Source organism: Symsagittifera roscoffensis, chromosome 1, assembly GCF_963678635.1.
Source record: "Symsagittifera roscoffensis chromosome 1, txSymRosc1.1, whole genome shotgun sequence".
Taxonomy (NCBI): Eukaryota; Metazoa; Xenacoelomorpha; order Acoela; family Convolutidae; genus Symsagittifera; species Symsagittifera roscoffensis.
In genome coordinates, this window is record NC_087062.1 from 71,571,439 (window position 1) to 71,585,792 (window position 14,354).

At 38.2% G+C, this 14,354-nt stretch overlaps 3 protein-coding genes across 3 annotated transcripts in view; 2 read left to right on the plus strand and 1 right to left on the minus strand.

Annotated features, from left to right (window-relative positions):
* Positions 1-14,354, minus strand: part of LOC134848436 (E3 ubiquitin-protein ligase MIB2-like) — a 445,218-nt gene that overhangs the window by 246,866 nt on the left and 183,998 nt on the right. The window lies entirely within an intron of this gene.
* Positions 966-11,511, plus strand: LOC134848407 (protein kinase C iota type-like). The gene is made up of 6 exons (XM_063865849.1): positions 966-1,537; positions 2,125-2,290; positions 3,382-3,642; positions 4,494-4,926; positions 7,431-7,788; positions 7,978-11,511. The coding sequence occupies exons 1-6, from the start codon at positions 1,000-1,002 to the stop codon at positions 8,604-8,606; spliced, it is 2,385 nt and encodes a 794-aa protein (XP_063721919.1). The 5' UTR covers positions 966-999; the 3' UTR covers positions 8,607-11,511.
* LOC134848402 (oxalate:formate antiporter-like) lies at positions 12,109-14,260 on the plus strand. The gene has a single exon (XM_063865835.1). It carries the CDS (start codon positions 12,120-12,122, stop codon positions 14,031-14,033), a length of 1,914 nt encoding a protein of 637 aa, XP_063721905.1. The 5' UTR covers positions 12,109-12,119; the 3' UTR covers positions 14,034-14,260.

Here is a 14,354-nt window from a genome sequence, read left to right on the forward strand (position 1 = left end):
GTATTGCAATCGGGTAAGAGGCACTTCCCCGTAAATAACTTTCTTCATAGGACTCATCTCCTGAACCCTGGACTCATTCATCCTCTTGCCTTCTTATAAATTCAAAGTCAATCAACCATCTGGCGTAGAGGTTACACAACTGCTTGAGACGTTAAAAGTTTGTGGTTCGAATCCGGTCGTGAGCTGATTTTTGCAAACTAGAGTTTTTGGGACGACGTCCGTCTGTTTATTTTAAGTTGCTTGTCCGTCTGCTTTTTTGGTATTCACAAAGTTCGCCCATCACACGTTTCGCCCCTCATAAATTACTGGCACATTTCGCCCCTAAAATGTACATTTAGAAAGCGGCGGTTAATTAACTGTGTTATAAGTTAGGGGCGAAACGTGCGAGGACGAAATGTGTGAAAATATCAGGGGCGAAATGTGTGAGGGGCGAAATGTGGCACTAGATTTAAGAGGGGGCGAAACGTGGGACAACCGCTTTTTTTGCCGACTTGCATGCTTGTCTGTCTGCTTTTTTTGCCGACTTAGTTCTCACAGAATGGGCTAAGTTAAGTGGTAATGGGGTCCACTCTGTTTTTCTTATCCGCTCCCCGTAATAAATTGGTCTGAAAAACAGATGTATTCAAACCCAATCTCTTCTCACCGAGCGAAGTTTTTTTAAGTCACCACTCATATTGCGTCACCATAACGACTCATATTGCTTAAAGAAAAATACTTGCGCGAGCGTTCTTGTAGCTCCCTAAAGTTTTTGAATTGATTATTAAAACGCTTCTGATGCCGCATTTTACGCGTTGATTTTTATAGTCGAATATTTAGCCAAGAGAACATGTTATTGTTTGGATATGTTTCCAAATAACATTCATTTCCTTAAAACGAATGAAAGTTTAAAAAATGATCAGTCTTTTTTTTTAATAAAAACGAAAAGGTTTATAATTTGAGCTTTAGTTTTGCATTTGTTTTAGATTAATTTTGAGCTTTGCTTGTCTATTTTATTATCTTATGTCCGCAATGGACAGCAGTGTTGTTGTAAGTGGGCGAAATTCAGCAGTGCCTCATTACAACCCCCAATCTGGGGGAATCCAAGGGAGGATTTATAACCCGGTTGGAGTTGGCGGAGGGGACAACGTTGCAGTGCGTTCATCCTCTACCACTTCATCATCATATTCTACTGACCAACCATCTCTGGTTCAAAATCAAATGAACTCAAGTAGTAGTAACGTTATGAATAACACTAATACAAACTCGCTAAATCACGCGTCTGTGAGTCAGCAGGAACTGTTGACTAATCAGTTCAGCGCCATGGCAATGGCAGCTTCAGGAGCAAACTCGATCCGGATTAAGGCAGCATTCAATGGCAACGTGTACATTTCCTCAATAGAGTACAACTATTCGATCGAGGAACTGGTAGATCATATTCAGTCTATTTGTGGAATTCAGAGTAATAACATATCCGAGTCCTCGTCTGCTTCTTCGCCATCCTCGACCGATGCGACATCAGGACAGAATGGCAAAGCGAATGTGCGCAACTCATTACTCTGTGAGTACATTGATAATTTCAATATATACCTAACCATGGCCTCAGATGCCGATTTTTTTGGCCAATCCCTCACTCAGCTGATTCTATTCAATTTGAGAAAAAATTTGATTCAAGAAATTTTTCTGTTTGAAGTGATTGGATATGCGCTCCTAATTAAATGCGGGAGTCACATACTTGTTACTCCCGTTGTGCTCAATGATCGCGACTGGCAAATTAATTAGCGTGGGTGGCGTGATTACCTTTTCCGGAAACGGAGTGTTCCATTGCATGGTTGAGGGGCTTGTTTATAAAATGGTCCCACCCCGGTGATAAAATCTAGTCGTACAGAGAAATTATAATCTTAGGTGTTTCGAGTCAGCTATATCGACCTGCAAATTCTAAGCTTCAACTCTGAATGCAAATTATTTCTGTAAATTTGATTTTTTGGCACCCCTGAAAATGAATTGTCGTGACACTCAAATCTCCCCTAGAAAAATTTACCAGAACCGTAATCGCAAAGCATAGTAATAATTGTTGTAGATAGTTTCAAAAACTCATCTGGATACCTTAAATGTGGTTTATTGCATCAGTTGTTTTTATGCTGATAGCTGGGAACAAGGACACTTCCAGTGCCTGTACCATCAAGTGGGTGGACGAGGATGGGGATCCCTGCACGCTAGAGAGCGAGTGGGAGCTGAGAGAGGCCATCAGACAGTATCATGAAAACAAGGATAACGAAATCAAATTATACGTATTCGCCTCCAAGCCAAACAAGTAAGTGAAGTTCTTTTTTTGTCAATGATGTTTTCCTTGAACAAATTTCAACAACATTTAAATGCAACAACAATTGCTGCCTCTTTTTTGTGACACAAAAAAAATCATCAGAATGGGTCAAGTAGTATATCATATTAAAGCCCTTTCAATTGTGATTCGAACGACCGTCAAAATTTTTCAAGTGTCCAGAAAAACTGGTGTACATTTTTTATGGTTTAGCTCAATTTCGAGCTAGTAAAGAGATCGAGTTTCCTTCGTTATTGCAGTTTCGGACAGCTTAGTGCATTAGTACGCACCTTGTTTTTCTAACGTAAGTCGCAAATAAAAGTGTTCAATGATTTTGAGGCCCTTTTCCTATAATCTAAATCTGTAGCATCTGTTCTCTGCTTTATTTGTAGCTATTGTTTCTAATTTATTAAGCGTCCATGGCTGAGTGGTTTGTGCATGAGACTCCTATTCTCTACGGCGCCATAGGTCGCAGATCGAATCCGTGACGTAGCTGAGTTTTTATTATTTCGAGGCTTATTTCTCATTTTGTTTCTTTAAAGAGCTGTTTTTTGTCGTGCTCTCGCTAGTATTTGCGAAGCGAAGCTTCGCCTCCGTATGAAATTTTAAATGGTTTCGTTTTTTTTTGTCATACACTTTTTTGAAGACAAATATTGACTAATTCACCAAGTTTCGACGCGTTTGTATAGTTCACTAATCACACCATGCACTAAAAACTACTCTCTTTTGATGTGAAAGATGGTAACTTCAGACTCAGTTAAGACCTGGCTTGCTAGAGCTGCTCGATGCTCTTTGAAACCGTCAAAAAATCATCAGTCCTGGCGCTTTGACTAAATGATGGCTTCAAGTTTCAATTTCCTGAAGGAGATTTTTCTCCTATTGTAAAAGGAGAAATTGCTCTTCACTTTAACCTTAACATTCGATTTTAATGCAACTTTAAGTGGGAGAAATCTGTTATGATATACCTTCTTGTACTACAATAAAAGGGCCATTTTTTTTAAAACCGATTTCACTCTAGAGTCGCATCAAGTGCGATTGTGCAGTGCATTTATTTTTTAATTTAAGGATAATGTTTTCCTTTCTAGACCAGGCGAGCCTTGTGAAGGTGAAGTGAAGGACATCTACAGGCGAGGTGCGCGACGATGGCGGCGCCTCTACAAGATTAACGGGCACTCGTTCGCCGCCAAGCGATTCGGAAAGAGAGCTCTCTGTTTCATCTGCCGTGACGTCATCTGGGGTCTGGGCAGACAGGGCTTCCGCTGCGTGGAGTGCAAAATCATGGTGCATAAGAAGTGTCACAAACGGGTCTCCTTCGTCTGCGGCGAGTCATACGACACAATCACAAGGTCACCATTATTACAATACGTTAATTATTCACATCATAAAGAATTGATAAAATAGAATTGATAAAATAATAATCATCATATGATAGAAGAATTAGCATTTTGATAGCGAAGCTAATATCAATTTATCAGCAGAAAATACATGCGCTATATTTTATATGACTTCGTGTGAGAAACAGATTATAAGGGGCTACAAAGGTGGATGGGGGTCTCGACAGACTATAAGGTCTCGACAGACTGAGAAACAGATTATAGAAGGGGGATTTGCGAAACTTTTATCGACAATTATTAAAAGCCGACTGAACTGATTTTCCGAGCGCTCCTAGAACAAGTCAATTTTTTTTGAAAAACAGGTCAAAATGTAGTATTTGGAAATTTTGTGACCAACGGCGCGCGCCTCCCTTAAGGGTTGGTCGCCGAAAATGGATGTCATAAAATAATACCAAAAGGGGGACCCTTTGGTTGGTGAGGGGGTCGAATCTCTGAGAGGTGGGGGAGCGTCCGAGCCCCTATGCGCCCCTCCCTCTAAATACGCCCCTGTTCACCCGTTTTCTGGTCTGATAATTGTGACTGATTATCTAAGTAACACGAAAAAATGTTGGCTAAATGAAATGATGCTCCATTATGCTGACTAATTTGCCTAATCCTAAACGCCAAAATGATCAACTTCCAGAAATATTGATTGCTGAAGGTTCATTTGTTTTCCTTTGCATGAACTTTTTTTGGGATTTTTATTTGCGGCGTAACTAAAATGCTTTATTGAACTTGACTCTAAAGTAGATGTGAAATTTTGTGACTTTGAACAGCGATTCATCTTTTTTCCCCGGATAAGAATTCATCAAGTGTCATTTCAGGTCACTTCCTACTCAAAAGAGGGAAACTGAAGACAGAGCTGAGCTGGATGCCGCTCTGTACAACAACTCCATGGCCAGAACTTCAAACAGACAGCAAAACAACAATAACAACCACCAGTCCTCATATCCACACACAGTATCGCATTCACACCACTCATCAAATCAGAATTCAAATGCATCCTCGCCCTCGAAAAAAGCCCAGAACCAAGCTGATCATCGTCAAGATACCGCGGGTTCCCCAGGGTCGAGAAATCAGAAACAACAACCTCGTAATCATCACCACTCGCTGTCATCCGACGTGAACAAAATTAATCCCCGAGGCGTTCCGACAGCAACATCCGCATCCGACCACAAAGCTACCCCGCATACGTTCGTCATCTCTCTTGCCGACTTCAACCTTCTGAAAGTTATCGGACGTGGAAGCTTCGCCAAGGTAAAATCAAGTGGAATGTCGTTCTCCTGAACATGTAATTTGTCTCATATTCCGCCTCTAGTGAAAAATATTGTGTTCAAATGATAAGAGAGGGTTCAAAAACAAATTTTTCGTCGTTTTTAGGTTGACAAATTAGATTTTTAAGCTCCCCTACCAAATGTTTGAAAGATGTAAAAAATTTACAACCATTTCTGTGCAGGGTTGAAATAAATAACAAGCAAAACAAATTGATTTAAATCTTTCGATTCCCAGCAGAATAAGAAAATTATGTACAAATCCTGTTTTTTTTTCAAAGCGTACACCGGTTGAAGTTACCAGTAATGATTAAGTATTCTGAAGCTTTAATTAGGGGAAACCCCCCCCCCCCCCCATGTTCGATGAACCAAGCGCGATAAAAAAAACTTTCAGCCAGTCAGAATTCATTATTCATAAATTCGAAGAAAATAAGCGTTAAAGTCAGTCAGATTTGGGCAAATTAAAGGTCACTGATTAGTTGAGAATTTTCAAAAATTCGTTCCTTCGCTCATGAGATAAGTCAAAATTTCGGACGTCATTTTGTGAGTTGTCTGAAAACTTTTTTCTAATTTTTGCTGTAGCTATTTTTTCCTGCTGGCTGCCTTCAGTTGAACAAATATTAACTCTTACTTAGTTATACAAATATAAAACTGAAGCCTCTTTGATTTTTTTTCTGCGGTTTGACTTTAGTTTTTTTTAGTTCATTTTCTGTTTTTGAAAGGAAATAAAACTCCAGTATCGAGCAGCAAACGTTTGAAGGTCTAGAAAAACGGTCGACTTCTACTGTCGAGAATGGATTTTAATTTGAGATTTCACAGCGGAATAAAACTTATCTATTTATCCAGTTTTCTCAGCAAGGGTTATTTTTCTCAGAGGTTGTCTCTCTTTTTCCCGAGTTAATTAGTTTTTCCCTAAATAATTGCAGAGAACAAAAAAGGAAGTAAATTCAATTCTTTTCCGCAAAAACTAGTCTGAAAAGCCGAAATATTACAATTTCAAATTGTCAATGAGTGTTGTGAAGACCTTAATAAAATTTCTTATCTTTTTTGGTGGAAAAAGTCAATTTCATTCACGCTCAATTTTGATTGTCCGAGGCTTGAGTTCTGATTTCTTGTTAAGTTGAGTTTAATTTCATTTGTTAAAGGAAGGCAAATTAAGCCTTCCGTTATAGAACTTTGAAATGGCGCTGAAAAACGTGAATATTTTCGTTTACAAAACTGAATTCGAATTTTAAGAATTCCTATGGGAATGAAAAAATATCTATTGGTCCAGGTAGTTTTATCAATAAAGTGTCCTTCATAAAAGCTTCCTGAAATTAAAAGAGCTGTAAGGTGACATCTTTTTCTTGGATAATCGAAAGTTAAATTTAAAAAAATATATTTTTTCAGTCTCCTTGAGTTCATTTACAGTTCTCTAACTTTCTGTTTGTTGTTTCTAGATACTCAAGACAATTTTTTCCAAGTTATTTGAGACAAATTGTTAAGCTATCTGAATCACTCCCAATCGGGTTTTAATTTGATATCACATTTGAAACTCTACGTGCTTTCCATGAGTTTCCTAGAATTCTGTGAAAACAAATTCAACCGTACGACTAGTTTCGTGATGTTTTCGGGAAAAATGGCGACCATAAGGTGTTCATTTTGGCTACATGTTGTTCTTAAAGTCTGATGTTTTCAAGCTCAATTTCGGTTGCCCAAATCTCAACCGCAAAAAAGTGCATAATAAGGTCGTAGGTTTGTAAATAAAAATTTCTCAGGCTATTTTCAAGAGTCGATGAATGTAGTTCAGGCTCTTATATAAGTCGCGATAATTTTTTGGTTTTTTTTTCAGGAAAATTTGTTCAGTCTCAATCTTTCGTTTTTAGTTCATTTCATTTCCTTTGATCATTTCCTTTGTTAAAGGAAGGCAAACTCCTTTATTTACAGTAAAAAGGTAAGTTTCACGAAAAACGTGATCAAATTCTAGTTTCGAAAATGAAATTTAATTAATTTCGAGTGTTCCTAGCCAACTTAACATTGATGCTTATTGATCCAATTATCTCAAATAGAGTTTGTTGTACCAAAACAATTGCCAAACATAAATTGTTCTAGGAATTCAAAGAGCTTTATGGGCACCTTTTTTTTCCTTTGAAATTCGCAAATTGAAATTTTTCCCAAAAAAAACGAGTCAGTATTTTTTTTTCTGTTTAGTTGCGTTCATTGACTTTTTTCCAACTGTCTTTTGGCTATTTTTCGATTTTGTTTATTCTTTAGTGAATAAAAATCATGTGCACCTTGAAAAATAAGTTAATCTAGCTTGTCGTGTAAATGAAGGATGAGTAAATTGCCTCCGCTTTTCCCTAATTGTAGACCAGTTTTTCTCGACACTGAATTTTTACCCTGAGGTTCTTATAATCGGGTGAAGAATACCTGACGCTATAATTGTTCTAGTATGTTTGCTACGGGTGATGCAAATGATGTTTTGATATATAGAAGAGTGCATTATTTCAGGTTTTGTTAGCCGAATACAAGAAAACAGGCAAGAAGTATGCCATGAAGGTGATCAAAAAAGAGTCGATACATGATGACGAAGACATCGATTGTGTGCAGACTGAGAAAAATGTGTTCGAGATAGCCACCAATCACCCCTTTCTAGTCGGCCTTCACTCCTGCTTTCAGACCCCCAGTCGACTCATCTTTGTGATCGAATTCGTCTCTGGAGGAGACCTGATGTACCACATGCAGAGACAGAAAAAACTGCCCGAAGAGCACGGAAGGTTCTACGCCGCAGAGATTTGCAGTGCTCTGCACTACTTGCATGACAAGGGCATTATTTACAGAGATTTAAAACTGGACAACGTGTTGCTAGGTCAGTTCAATTGTTCGAAGCCTTACTGGGACTTAAAAGTTCAGAAGTTCATTTTTTATTTCAGCTTCCTCATTTTTACTCATTTGAGAATTTTTGGTCTTCGTGTTTTCAAAAGTTTTAATCATTACAAATATAACTTATTCAATTGGATGAAATACATCAATATTAATTGTTTTATGTAATTTTTAGATGATGAGGGGCATGTGAAACTAACAGATTATGGAATGTGCAAAGAAAACATGGGCTATTACGACACCACAGGGACCTTCTGCGGAACCCCGAACTACATCGCACCTGAGCTGCTGACAGGCGCTGAGTACGGGTTCTCGGTCGACTGGTGGGCACTTGGTGTGCTCACGTACGAAATGCTGGCAGGCCGCTCGCCTTTCGACCTACTAAATGTTGATAATGTGCAGAACACAGAAGAGTACCTGTTTCAGATTATTCTGGAAAAACCTATCAGGATTCCTCGCTCGCTATCTCCGAAAGCGTCCGCAGTTTTGAAAGGCTTTTTGAACAAAAACCCAGCTGACAGGTTGGGATGCGACCCTGCTGAAGGTTACACTCATATTCAGAACCATCCCTTTTTCCGAACGGTAGACTGGGAAAAGTTAGAGAGAAAGCAAATTGAACCCCCGTTTAAACCCACCTTAGAAGATGAGCACGATTTGAACAATTTCGATCCCCAGTTTACAGACGAGCCCGTGCAATTCACGCCCGACACTGCGGCTGGAAATACAGACACTATTGATCAATCGGAATTCGAGGGCTTTGATTACGTGAATCCGCTTTTGATGTCAAGTGAAGATAATGTGTAGCAGTTAACATAACAGTTAACCTATTGTAATTAATTGATTAACCTGATTCTGAATTATATACATGAAATGAAAGAGATTATTTGTCTATTAATAGAAACATGAAAAATGTTCATTAGGATGAAATGTTTATTGCTAAGGATCTCTTTAACCATTCTCTCGTCCAGAGGTACATTGTAATAAGTCATCTCCCCTTATTAAGGAAAAAATCAGCCATCAAAGTTAGAGCGTAAACCAAAATTTTGGAACTTGTACTTAATTCAACTTTGGGAAGTAGACATTGTTAAAGAGATATATTGTAAGCAAGGATCATGACCGAAATATTCCCGCCATTGAATTGCAAATTGATGACGTTCATGTCATGCGCAGAGTTACTTGATTCTATTTCCACATTCCATTTAGATACTGATTTGATCTATCAATGCGTTTTCTTTTACTTCACTTATCTATGACTTAAATACCGCCTCTACAAATGATGCTGTGCCTAGCTGAATTCATTTTGCATAATGCATATTTTCTGTTACAGTACAACACAAAATCCACACCGAATCATAATCATGCTTCTAAGCGCTGTTTTTTCCTGTTTTCTGGCATATCAATGAGACAACAACTTCGCTTGCTTCCTCACCTTTCGGCGTTTTAGATAAATCAGTTTCGATGTTAAAAGCAGGATATAAAAAATTTGGATTGCACGTCAGCAATTTTTTCGCCTCATTTCACTAATAAACCTTCAAAGAAAGGCTTACAAAGTTAATTTAACGAGGAAAAAGACTTATGTATTGTGGCGCCTACACTCTGGTTCCAAAAGCTAGAAACACTCTAAAAAGTTCTGAAACGATTTTTTAAAAAAAAAACATTTAAAATTTTTTTTTCAAATAAATTTTGCATTTTAGTAACTGACAATTCTCCCATTTGAGTTTTACCAAATGAGAGGCGTCTTACCATCTATCTCTACAAGTTAGAATTACTTTTTTTTTTTGGCTCGATACGATTTCACAATTCTGTTTGGGCAATTTAATGAGAAATTTTATTTGGGCATTTTAATAAGAAATTTTTGATCATTTTTGATTTCACCCCGAAATTTACGCGATTGTTCGACCGCACTCACGTAGTGTATTTTCTCCGCAAATCTCGTTTTTTGTCTCGGAAATTTTTCACTATGCCACTATTCAATCAAATCCTGGTTTCCTCGATGCAAACAACATCCTGTCAGAAAAGAGGATATGTTTAATTTTTAGGTTAGTTTTTCCACCAGAAATGATTATTATGATGGTAGTGTAATTAGATTCCAAGTTAAGTGTTTCTTTAATTTCATTTGAGAAAATCCAGCATCTTTCAATGTATCAATTTGACAAACAACTAATGAATCGAGTGGCTTAATCGATTTTTCAAATTTTAATTGTGCAACTGCAATGGTAAAAGTTGAAAAGATTTCTTTTAAGATTTCAGTTTTTGAGTGTATAAGGATATAAATGCTTTTGTATTTTGAAAGCCAGTAGAGCGTTTTCGCTATCAGAAGACGGTATCAAAATTTTCAGATTGCGCAAAGAGAGTAAAGTAAATCTCAAGAATTTTTTTTCGCAATTTCCGTGAAAGGCATTTGCTTAAAATGAAAAAAAAAAAGTTGAATCCTCCAATTTTTAACTGGAGTCACTGTGATGTCGAGTTTTGACTCGATGATTTCGAAACCTAATTAGGATTTTTGGTTCCAAATTTTTCAGTTTGTCGATTCTAAGCGTAGTGTGACAGAAGGAGCTATATGAAAGCTTAGATCATTAGTATATTAGGAATAATTGACTACAGTTGTCTTCAAAAACTTTTTTTGGAATGTGAACAACTTTTTTGCCAAGAAAGGGCTACTTGAAATAGTAAAAACTTGTTGTCCTAAAAGCTCTAGTAAAAGCTCTTTGTCCTATTATAAAGGCCTATTCGCTCGCTTTACTCATTCGAAATTAGACTAAAAGGAAGAATTTCTAGCTATCCGAAATTAGACTAATAGGAAGAATTTCTAACCGTTTTTAAGTCGTTCAAAACACGACTGAAAGGGCTGTAGTATGATGTATCTTTGAACCCATTCTGATGATTGTTTGTGGTATCTGATTTAGCGTGATATCAAAAAATTTGGGTCAGTGTTCTGACGAAAGAAAACTTCTGAAATTTACCACTGAAGTGCTAAAGCTTAATTTTGCCCTCTCGTCTTCATCTTTGTGTTTCATTCATGCAAGATGCGTCAATCACAGAAAGATTGCTAAGAGAATGTGCAAAAATTCAAATTTTTTTAGATTTTAAACTAAAAAAAAACATTTTTTTTTTTCGCTGAAGAAATTTTTCTTACTGTGCGAAGTCTCTCTTTCAATAAACAAGATAAAAACAAATCCTCTTTCAATCATTTAAAACTGATGTTTTTGTGGTTCCAGTTTTAAATTCTGTGACAGTTATTTTTCGAAATATCTTTTTAATTAAATTAAATGTTTTTAAGGACCACGAGGCTTTTCGTTTTTATCGTTTTTCATAAGGCTGACAATGTTGCTGATGTAGCTACCGCGGCAAATCGCAACAAAGACAACTGGAATTACTCTCTGAATTCGAAAGCTCGCCCAAAAGATAAATTGGCTGGAAAGAATTTTTCTATTGTTTATCGAATTAACTGTCCTTTTCGTGAAAGATTTACTACCGATTAAACAATAAACCCACTTTGACACGGCCGTAGGACAGATCAGATATCACCATGTTATTTTTTATTACCAGTAGTTTTGTTGCGAGTGGTCGAATTACGGGTGATGTATTCTATTCATTCACTCACTCAGTGGCCAAAGATATGCAAGTGTTAATTTACCGTCGCATTTCTATCATAAATTTAGATTCTAATCTGTTACAAAATGATGTCAATTCAAATGTTTTAGTCTTATCTTTTAATCATTTCTCATAGTCAGTGTTGACCGTGACGAAGCAAGTAATGTAAAGCTCCCTTCCTCGTTACCAATTCGTCTTTCTCACTGTACCCTTAAATTGTCAGTGTTTTCGGTTGCTGTAACTGGTAAATTTAAGAGGGTTCTCTGTAAAAAATGCAGTGTTTTAGTAAAAATATTTTAGACATTGCTTTAAACTGACATTTTTCAGATACTTAATCCTGGTGCATAATTTTTCTCCGAAATTGTTTCGAGCGTTTTAGAGAGCTGAGAAGATCGATTTGAACGGCTAAAAATTTCAACAATTTCAAAACTATTTTATGGTATATTTCTTGGTATCTAATCCCACTTATTGCAAAAGGGGGCAAATTTGTTACAAGTAACTTAATTCACATAAGATTAGCCATTGAATTCGTTCTTTAGAGGGTGTCAATTCTTACTATATAATGTACCGTAGGGTATATAATGTACCGTAGGTTAACATGATCCTCTAAGATTCAAACAATTGAGTTTCCCCTTCAATGCGACAACTGCGAAGAATTTTTCTACGATTTTGCTCTGATTGTCGTTCATTGCTGCTCATTGATGATTTCCTGTTTAAGAAGTTATGCATCTGCACAATGTTCCACTGCGTGCAACATGCAATGCGATCAAATTCAGTTCTTCTTGGAAATACTCTGTATCACAGTTAAATTTAGTACAGAAGCACCATCTATCGCAGAATCATTCCAATGTCAAATCATCGGCTGATCTAGTTCCAGAGCAACTCTCTTTTTTCGACAAATACCTAGGGCCCAAATCAGTGGTCGCAAATGAGAACTTTAAAGCAAGGTGGTTCATGGCTGTGCCGCCTTTCCTGGCACATCTGTGCATAGGAGCACCTTACGGCTGGTCGGCAGTTGCTGGACATCTGTCGAAGGAATATGGTTTTGTATGCAGTGCCGCAAATGACTGGACACTTGCCCAGGTATCCCTACCGATGTCTGTGGTGTTTTTCCTGCACGGACTATCGGCCGCTCTCCTAGGTAAATGGCAGATGAAAGTAGGACCCAGGGTTGCTATGGGTTTATCTGGCATGTGCTTCGGAGGAGGTTTTGCCTTGACTGGTTTGGGATCATATCTTCACTCCTTGCCTCTGATCTATCTTGGTTTTGGTGTGCTAAGTGGAACTGGACTTGGCTTAGCATACACGCCACCGATTCAGGCGTTGATGGGTTGGTTCCCGGACAGGAAAGGAGTTGCTTCTGGTCTGACAATCATGGGTTTCGGATCAGGTTCGCTCCTTTTTGTTCCTAGCGTTAACTATCTGATTAATAAATTTGCTAGAATGCCAACATATCTCGGGCAGACATTGGACTATACTTTAAAAGATGGTAAAATGTTCACCTCGTTGACGGACGGGTCTCTAGCTGAAGTTGTCTACGCAAACGCTGCTGATTTAGCAAAGCTATCGCATAAAGGTCTATCGGAGGGATATTACTTAGTTGGCTCAGGATCTACCGGAACCACGGCTACGATGATGGTGATCGGAGGTGTCTATAGCACGGCTATGCTGACTGCAGCCGCAATGATCAGAACACCTCATCCGAAATACACTGAGTCAATGTCTCAGAACGCCTTAGCTGCTACGACGAATACTGCTAGTGCACAAATAGAGAGAAATGTACATGTCGATGTTGTGATGCGCACACCTCAGTTCTATAGCCTGGCTGCGACGCTTCTTTGCGTGGCCTCTGGAGGAATGGGGCTGCTCAGTGTTTGTAAACCACTAATGGCCGACACTTTTGGGGGGCTTTTGCCGGATATAGTCACAGCTAGCTTCGCATCCAGTTATATTCTAATGTTATCAGTCGGAAATCTCGGCGGCAGGATAGGTTGGGGTGTTCTTTCCGACTATCTCGGAAGGCGCAAAGTGTTCCATATGTTTACGTTCGGATCTCTGGGACTCTATCTGAGCTTCCCTCTAATTGTGTCTCAAATCGCGGAAACCAAATCGGTATTACCACTTGCTGTATTCTGTGGCACGACGTCGATTGCGGTTTCATTTATGGGTGGCGTGTATGCGATTTTGCCAGCTTATGAAGCTGATCTGTTCGGAGCTAAGTATGTGGGTGCTAACCATGGTCGAATGCTACTAGCTAGCAGTGCTGCAGCTATTACGGGTCCGTCAATGATTCTGTACTTACGAGGACTGGGAGAGAAAGCGGCCATTATGAAGCTATTGGACAACGTGAATCCCGAAGCATTCAAACAGAAATTCGGTGTGGATATATCTCAAGCTGATGAACTGATTCAAGCGAAGACAATGACAATAAACAAACTGATGGAAATCGTACCTTCGCACATCCAGGATCCGACGCCTTTTATGTATAACACTTCTTTCTATGCCATATCTGGTCTGATGACTGTTGCGGCCTTGTCACACTACATGGTTAAACCTGTAGATCCCAAATATTATGAAATTGAAGATGAGAAAATTGTAGCAGAGGAAAAAGAACCTCTTGAAAAAGATACGAAATAATATGAAACTGATCCTGGTAAAAATTGATAGAAAACACTAACAGTTGACTGGATCTGAATAATAAATTGATTTTAATATCTTTAAACACTTACAATTATTCTCATTTCTAGTTGGTGGCTTTACAGAAAAGTACAAATTTTTCCTAAAGCCTTGATTATATTTTTGCAATTAGAAATTGTTTATACTTCCGAGTAATCAAGAAAACTTAGCTTTTGAGACAACATGTTTTCAATATGGGGCTACGTCTGGAACAATTGTCTAATTTGACTTTCCGGCTCTTCTGCCGTTTTGCCCCGCCAGATACAAACATAAGTGATGTTA